The following is a 9,063-nucleotide window of genomic DNA, read 5'->3' on the forward strand; positions in this document are numbered from 1 at the left end:
ATTTCTTGTTATTGGGGCAAGCATTGTGGAGTTCATATGATCTGATTGTGGAGGTCTCATGATTAAAGTCAGAAAATATAAAATAATATTGAAATTCTGGACAGGACACAAAGAACTGGTTGCTTTTATCCATTGCATTGAATCCTGCCCCAAGCAGGAGCCTCTTCTAATTGTTGGTTGAATCATACTTTAAGGATTTATTTTACTGAGGCCACATTAATATGAAATTATTTCAGTTTTCCCAAACTTTTAAGAGATGATTGCAATACTTGTGGCATTAGATATTAAAAGAAGGGAACAGCAATGTAGAAGTTGGGATTAGCAAACCTCTTCCATAGGGTTGCTAAGAAAACAATGTAAATATAACCACACAGTCACCATGAGTCAAACTGGAGTCAAGATGGACGCAACAGAACTTGATTTATGATGGTCTTTTTTAGCAGGAATATGGAGTAATAAGGGACGCGGTGGCTCAGTGGCTAAGACGTTGAGCTTGTTGATCAGAAAGGTCAGCAGTTCGGCGGTTCAAATCCCTAGTGCTGCTTAACGGGAGTGAGCTCCCGTTACTTGTCCCAGCTTCAGCCAACCTAGCAGTTCGAAAGCACGTAAAAATGCAAGTAGAAAAATAGCAACCACCTTTGGTAAGAAGGTAACAGCGTTCCGTGCACCTTTGGTTTAGTCATGCTGGCCACATGACCACGGAGACGTCTTCGGACAGCGCTGGCTAAACGGAGATGAGCACTGCCCTCTAGAGTCGGGAATGACTAGCACATATGTACGAGGGGAACCTTTACCTTTATGGAGGTTTACCTTTTCATAATCCAGAGACATTCATTCATATGACAGTAGGAGGTTCAGGATCCTTCTTCCGTACTTCCAATGTTTCTCTTTCCACCAGTTTGGTATTGTGGTTAAAGTGCTGGCTTAGAAATCAGGAAACTGAGTTCTAGCCCCAGCTTAAACATGAAAGCCAGCTGAGTGACTGTGGGCCAGTCCCTCTTTCTCAGCCCACAGGATGGTTGTTGTGAAGAAATAGGAGGAGAAAAGAGTATTAGGTACTGTATGTTAACTGTCTTGAGTTACCTGTAAAATAATGAAGGCAGGATAAAAATCGAATTTAAAAAATCCCTAACATTTCTCATTCAGATAGAAGCCAGGCTGGCACAAATCCTTGGAAGGTAGCTGTCTTGCCTGTGGAGACTGGGAAATAAACTTTATCTCAGTTCTTAAAACTTATCTGACCAGAAGTAAAGTTGTGAATCCCTTTTACAGGCACACTATTAAGCTTCTGTCCATATATCATGAACTGAATTCAAACTGTGACTTAAGAGTCCTGAGGCATCTGGAGGAGACCAGATGTGTTGGGAAAGCTAAGAAAAGGGCCTCTGAGGCCTCTAGTTCTGTGATTGCAATTTCTAACAGCTTCTTCCCTTTTCTAGGCAACAGTGAAAATGGCAACCGAGAGTGAACTTGGCTATCTCTCCCTTTTGGACTTCCTACTTTGCCCCCACGGCACAGTTTCTGTACCAGGGGACATTGAGCACCGGATGAGGCCCAGGAGCTGGCTGGAGCAGAACTCTGCAGGACCTCGTTCAGATTTTATTGGACAGACTTTGACTGCTGCTGGGCTGGGGCCACCTTACCAATGAGGTGGTTTGCGATGGTTGTGCAAACATGAGTGTGTGTGTGTGATAGTGTGCGCGCACGTGCGCACGCACCCAAGAAAGTGTTTGTGTACAAATAGACACATATAGACATATAGAACCTATAGCATTTAAAGGGTAGATCTGTGACCTTGCTAACATTGCCACATAAGCCATTGTAATATCCCTAGCTCATGCCTCTTGATGTTCTGACCCACACTGACTTCCCCAGTTGGGGCACTTGCCCTGAGACATCCTCCTCCCCCTGCCTGTTCTGTGAGCTTATCGTGTCTTCTTTCCACACCCCTTGGGGGATTTTGAGAGAGAGCACGTAGCCTTGCGCCTTGTGCCATTCCAACATGCTTCAGGTGGATCCTCAAGCACTGGTACTTGTGTCTTGCCCCAGGGGGCAAGCTCTCCTTGTCCTTTCTTCAGTGTGCTGTGTCCAAATATCAGGCGGGGTTGATGGTCCAGCAGACAGAATCGGTTACCGGAAGAGCCAGAGACAAGTGTAGGCCAAACAACCCGAAACAGGTAGGGGAGCCAACTGAAGTGAAGGCCACATTTAAATGTTTTGAGCAGGGAAGACTCCTGGTCTCAGCAGCCATTTCCCCCCCTTTTCTGCTTCTGTTTTTCACTGACCCTGGGTTGCTGTCGCTCAGCTGCACCATGGTTGCGGAACTCAAAATTGTCCCCACCCACCCACCACCTCTTGAGAATCACAACCTGGTCCCAGGTACTCAGCTCTACTGAGGATTTTGCCTTCTGTTATGGGCAGGATCAATATGAGCAGCCCGGAAGTGGTGCCTGGATGGCCTTCAGCACTCCCCATTTCTCCTCCTTAGCCTTGAGAGCGCAGCCTGAATCCCTGCAGGTGGAATGGGAGTACAGGAATTTAAAAAAAACTTATTTAAATGTTTCGCTGGCTGGGAGAGACTGTGGTGCTGAGGCCTACCAAATGCTACCTTCCCGTTTTCTGCCATCTTCATCCTTTCTCTACTACAGCATTATTTGGCGAGTGCCTCCCAGAGAGCCACGATGTGACCTGCTGGGAATGTGAGAGGAATACCAAGTCTTAGGGTTGGGGGCTTTTTCTAGACTTCCTTTGTCATCCTTCAATCGCAGGAAGAAACGCTCGGCAGGTGCATAGCAAAAAGCAGATCAAACTGCCACTGAAACTATTTTTGTACAAAGTTTACCCATCACTGTATCGCTCTGCCCTAACAGAATGGCAGATTTGAGATATTGTTGCCAAAGAGATGTAAAGAGTTAACTTTTATCCAGGCATCTTGGGCAAGGGTGGGGTGGGGGGTGGGGGACAGCTGGGGGAAGAAGGAAAAGAATAGTTTTGAGATTATTTTGTTTCTTAGATTTTGATTAGTTCAAGATTTAGGATAACTGTGCAATTTGGACTGTGGGGTAAAATGGAAACGAGTCAGAGGCATGTTGCACTTAGGAGTTGTGGCTTGTGGGGGACTATAGACCAGTCACTGGCTTTGGAAGTTGGGGGGGGGGGGGGTAAACAGACAAGAGCAAAAGGCAGCTGGTAGCTACTGGGCCATTTCCTCACAGGGTGAGAGGAAACACAGAGGAGACCCTACAGAGGTGCAGAATGTTTGTGTGTTGTGCTTCATTGTGCTTCCAGTTTGGAGTGTGTTGTGACTACAGGTGGCAAGCTTGGCACTGGTACTGATTCTGGTTCATGAGCACAGCTTTCGTTTTCAGGCATAGCCATGCGTGAGGCAATGATTCATCATCCCTCTATTAGGCAGCATTTAGGCGATAGCGACAGCCAGATTGTTTTGACTTACTTTCTCCTACCACTGCTACTCACATCAGTTCCAGCCAGCTGGAGAAGGGTTTCACAAGGTGCAGTTCTAAGTGTAAACTTAGTGGAGCAAGATGTCTTTAAGATGCTGCATACTTTCAGGCACTTATGTCCCCCACCCCCACCCCAGAGTCAGAATAATTTCTACGTCTGACAATAATTACGTCTGACATTTCTTGCAAGGACCCTTCTGTGAGTTCTGGGTTTTTTTGTTCAAAGAGGTATTGGATATGAAAGGTTCGTGGCCTCCTTGGGTGGTGGAGACCTATATGCCTTTTGCTCCACTTCTTCTGAAGCCCACTATGGGCAACACAGATGCCACTGTCTCATTTCTCCTGCTTTTGGTTGGTGAACCCAAACTAATAATACTTGTCTTTCCTTGGACTACCATATATTTCCTTAGCTAGCATGATCAGAACACAACAGCCTGCGTGTGGGTTTAGGGCATTCTTACTTGCTTTTTTGGGAAAGCTCCTGAACCAGAGTCCCTGAGAAAACGAATGCCAGGCTCCAGTATGGAGCTGGATTTAGAGACAGCATTCCTGTTCCTTCTTGGTGTCCCCCCCCCCCACTTTTGTTTTGTTTTGTTTAAGGGCTGGTTTAATTTTGATGCCAACTTGAGAAGGAGGCAACACTGGAGCCATGAGGACCTACACTAGCAGCTACTCAACCCAGAAGCCAGGAGAGCTGAAGGGAACCTTTGTGTACTTTGTTGTCCACATTTTGCCCACTAACATCAAAGGAGAGATAGGATAAACTGCGCACATTCCAAAATGTCAATCAAAGCAAGTCCTTCTATCTAATGGCTTTGGAAAGAAATGTGTGCAAACTATAGATATTTTCTAGAGAAGGTGTCATCTATTGGCTTCTATGGCTGAAGGCACTTTCAAAATACTTCACTGTCACAAATCAATTTGGAAGCAGCTGGGATGTATGCCATGACACAAGTTTAGTGGAACTCTCCCCTCATTGGGTGCCAAGCACATTGGCATCATCTGGAAATGGAATCTGGTGGTCTACATTTCCCATCCACTCTCCATTCTTCTGCTAACCAAAATGGTGGTATGTAATTCTCTTGAGCAGTCAAAGAATACAGCCTGGGTTAGTTAGACAGGCTGAATGAGTCTTGGCCTCTTGGTAATGAAACTGACTAATGAATAAGAATGTATTGGACCCCAAGGTACTTCTTCAAACATATAGCTAACTACCAACCACTTTTATAGGGTGGTGGAGGAGGAGGTAAATATCTTGGTCAGAAATAATGTAGCCACTGAAATTCTTAACTAGATTTAACCAAGGAATGAAATTCTTGATTTTCTGCAATGTACCCAGAGTTCCATTTCCCTCCCCGGTTAGTTTAGAAAAAATCCACAGGTGTTTTGGAATACCAGGCATGTAATAAATCCCAAACTGCATTTGAAAGACTGCAGATTACCCATCCTTACCTGAGGAGCTTTTATAGTTCCCTCTATAGTACTGCAACCTGTTAAAAAATGCAGTTAGCTGCGTTTTCCAATGAGATTTGCCCCATTGGAAGTCCCTTTCCCAAGCTCCCACAACTTTTTTTTTAAAAAGAGAGATTATTATAATTGATTTCTTCCTTTCTTTGCATTCTCAGATCTCTTTTCGGCACCTGGAATAAGAAGAGTTGGGGACTTAATAGGCAGGGGAATAAAGGCTGGATCTACCCATAGGAGGAATCTTTGCTTGCTCATTTTATACGGAGCATCTCTATGATGCTGTCACAACCCACTCACTTCAGCTCTTTTTTCCTGTTTCTTCCATTTCTATTTGAATTTCATAAACACCACAAGTGTAAGTGAACTTCAACCTTTCAATGGCTTTGACATGTGCTGTCTGCTGCACTAATCTGTTGGGCACCATGCTATTCACTCTCATAGATGGATAGATGAAAAATTGCACTAAAATGCACTTTCCCTGAAAACGAATAAACATTTTAGCAATAACTTGAAATAAAAAGCACTTTACCCCCAACTTTAAAAAGTCTAAAGGGGGAGGCTGCATTTTTGTTCTCCTATCCATATAGCTTTATGTCTATGTCCTTCCTTGTGTATGTGAAATATTGTGGAATGTGCCCAGGCTGATCAAAGAGGATACCAGTCAAAGGGTGGTTTGCTTTTTCTCCCTTCAGGCATTTTACTGAATGCATCAGAAACTTCAAACTGGTTTTTTTTTTAAACTGATCTTCTCTTGGAATGGACCAAGTTGAGAGCCCTACCTGAGTTCAAACCCAGCTAAAACTCTCCTTCCTTCAGATTGAGTCTGTGGTCAGAGAAAAAATGTGTGATGTAGGCTTATCCCTTTATTCACACAGTAGTGTTTCCCAACCTTAGCAACATCAAAATGTGTGGACTTCAACTCCCAGAAAGTTTGGGGGGTTGAAGTCCAAACATTTTAGACTAACTAAGGTTGAGAAACACTGATCTACAATGTGCAGGTTTCCATCCACTGAGCTGAACATCTAAAAAGAGGTCTTATTGTGTAGCAACAATTGTTTAGTACCAGAAGCCTCCCAGTCTGAGGGTACCCTGTGCATTTGGGAACACCATTCTCATAATTCTGCATATTTCCCACCAGTTCATCTTACACGCCTGGCGAACAGTAGAATGTTATTGTCAAATGCAGAACTCTGTTCTGTGTTTGGGGAATGTAACTGATATCCGTCTGGACTGATGTAGCTGGTGAAAATGCCTCTGCCCCCCCCCCCCCCTGAGGTGAGGGAATCCTAGGGCTTTATAGATACTGTCATTCCAACTTACCTTTGCATTTGGACATCAAAAGCTATCTTGTAGGTGCAAGAATAAGCTAAATATTACTTCCACAATGCCTGACAAAACTGAAGACAGAGCAGTTGCAACTTTGTTTGTTAAGATTTCCAGTGGCTATTTCTGCCTTGAAATAACGGGCATGTTCTGAACATGCCAATTAACACACCTTTACAATCAGTTTATATTATATTCAAATCAAGCAGACATTTATGGGGGCATGTATAGCATAGGTTTCCCTGATACACTGAGGAATGCAAAAGACTCATTAATCCTCATTGTTCTGGGATTTGTTGTTTCCCCTTTTGGCATACTCAGCCTATTATTTCCTAGCCTTGGTATTTCCCTCTGCAGCGCCATTAATTAATGCTGAACTGGAATAATTTGTGGATGGCAAACAAGGCTGAACTACATAACAGCCAAGATAGCTTGGGAGGATAAGTGGCTTAGGATGCTCACAACCAATATCCATTGTCTCTACTGGAGTGACCCAGAGCGATCTGGTTATGCTACGGTATTTGCTGGGTAAATATATACAACCACCCTCTTTAAAATAAATATGAAAAAATCCATCCTGCAAGCTTCAGACTATCCCATCCATCACTTGCTTGGGAGCCTTCTAAGCTCCATCAGAGCAAATGGATCCAACCTCCCAACCTGGATCCTCTTTGGTTCCTAATGTCACTAACTTTTAGAAAATAGCTTTCACCATGTCACACAATGCCTGGAGCACCCCCCCAAAAAAATATCTCAGCTTCAGAATAATGTGGATAACAAGGGAATCTCCTCCCAATTCATGAGTGATAGAAAGGACAGAGGACTGGGATTGCTTTGAAGGGTTCCAGGGTCTGAAAGAGCCAACTCCAAAGACTGACAGAGGCAGGAGGAGAAATCTGACAGAGTTTTAACATCCATTTCTGAATTCAAGACGGGGGGAATTGCCACACTGAATGGCAGGGGGCTGTCATTTGGACAAGATTGATCTTCCTTGACTAAAAAACTAGGGTCAGACAGTGGACCATATATGTGTGGTGGGACTTGGGGAAAAAAAATCTGAAGCCCACATGGCGATCTTACTTTCTATAATACATAGAAAGTGAATTTTGCATACTATAGGTATGCAAGTTGCAGGATTGACACAAGTATGGGAGTTAGATTTACTTCAAAGAGTGCAAAATAGCCGTGGTCTGAGAACAATTAACCAGTGGAATGGTTTACTTCCAGAAGTCCTGGGTGCTCCATTCACTGGAGGTTTTTAAGAAGAGACTGGGCAGCCATTTGTCCAGAATGGCATAGGGTCTCCTGCTTGAGCAAGGGGTTGGACTAGAAGACCTCCAAGGTTCCTTCCAGCTCTTATTTTCTATTCGGTATTCTGATATGGTGATGAACGAGAGACTAAGAGCATAAGATGCCTTTAAGAAAAGAGTCAAAAGCAAATGGGGCGTAGTAGATCTTAAATCTCAAAGCCGAAAGAGGACAGTCCTTCCTCCCTTTTTGCGACATAACTTGCTGCAAAACAGACTTTTACTATAAGAGACTCTTCTAAACAGGTGTGTGCAAGCTATTCTACAAGATTCATTTTTATTTATGAACGAGAAGCCTCTTGGGGAAATAACAAATTCCATGGCAGGGGCACTATTATTCCTTATTTTACCATGGGGAGATATTTGGGAATGAGAATTGAGAATTTGAAAAGCCATGGATAGATCTGCTCCTCCTTGTAGTAGACATTTGAGGCAAAGCAAAAGAAGAATTTTACCAAGAAAAGGCAGGTCACTGTTGAGTATTTCCAGATTCTTAGCACCTCTCAATCTCAATGGGTCTCCCAAAATATTCTGTGTAGATGTCCTGCACCTGTCTGGATTTTCAGCAACTATCAGGTGGTATTGGTCCACATTGATACATGCAGGAATGACGGTGCTGGCTTTAGATAGTTGAAAGCTGTACCCATGCACCTGGAGGGGTTTTGTGTGTGGAGTGTGTGTGTGTGTGTGTTTGTTGTGTGTGTGTGTATGCGTATTCTACCACATTAAATGAAATGCAAATCTGTCAGCTACACAGTGTGATTCTAGCTTGCCACTGCCATATTCAATTTTCTAAGGCAAAGACAGAACCAGTACCATGACAAAAGAGCAGGCACGGGAAATGGTAAGTAGTTATAGCCCAGTTTGCTCTCTAAGTTTCATTTCCTTAATTTCCTTATCTAGTTACCTTTGAAAAGGCTGCCCCTATAGGTATATGGTCTATAGTAACAGACAGCTGTCAACCCCTGAGAGACTGCATGAGGTCAGAACTAGAGCTATGTTTTGGGTTAATGATCTTCTTTGAAACAGAGAGAAATAGAGAGGGGTGGGCTATATACAGTGTATTTTATTGATACGGGTCATAATTGCTGTATTTTTTATCAGTGCTGAGTTCCATACAGCTCCCAGCATGTGTGTCAAATACCATCGGTCCAATAACTATTAAAAATAAAACATTTTTAAAATAACATAACTTTTGCTTCTTCTCCTCTTCCATCTGTGTTTGGAAGACAGCAGGAAATAATGAAATTATAAATGGTACCGATTCACCCAGAAGTCTTGAGAGACAGTGAATACATCAAACCATGCAGTGTAGTAATGGTTTGCATATAAAATGGTCCAACCCTTTTTTGACCAAGGTTCCTATGACTCAGTTAACTGCTGGACAGAAAAAACTGGAAAGATTCAGGAAAATTGGCACCTGTATTGTTATGCTTGTATTGCAAAACAGAGCTCAATTTACTACTGTGAAAACTTCTTGGAACAGCTGCCAAGGGGGGCAA

The 9,063-nt window shown here is 43.3% G+C and overlaps 1 protein-coding gene across 4 annotated transcripts in view; it reads left to right on the top strand.

The window, feature by feature from the left end:
• AATK (apoptosis associated tyrosine kinase) overlaps positions 1-8,753 on the top strand; it is a 103,840-nt gene extending 95,087 nt beyond the window's left edge. For all 4 annotated transcript variants that reach the window (XM_081935621.1, XM_081935618.1, XM_081935619.1 and 1 more), the window contains one exon: positions 1,440-8,753. In XM_081935621.1, the coding sequence (XP_081791747.1) occupies positions 1,440-1,468 (29 nt within the window). In that variant the 3' untranslated portion in view covers positions 1,469-8,753. The remainder of the gene's footprint in view (positions 1-1,439) is intronic.
• Positions 8,754-9,063: the final 310 nt, after the last annotated feature.

Source organism: Natrix helvetica, assembly GCF_964273705.1.
Source record: "Natrix helvetica genome assembly, chromosome: 1".
NCBI classification, from domain to species: domain Eukaryota; kingdom Metazoa; phylum Chordata; class Lepidosauria; order Squamata; family Natricidae; genus Natrix; species Natrix helvetica.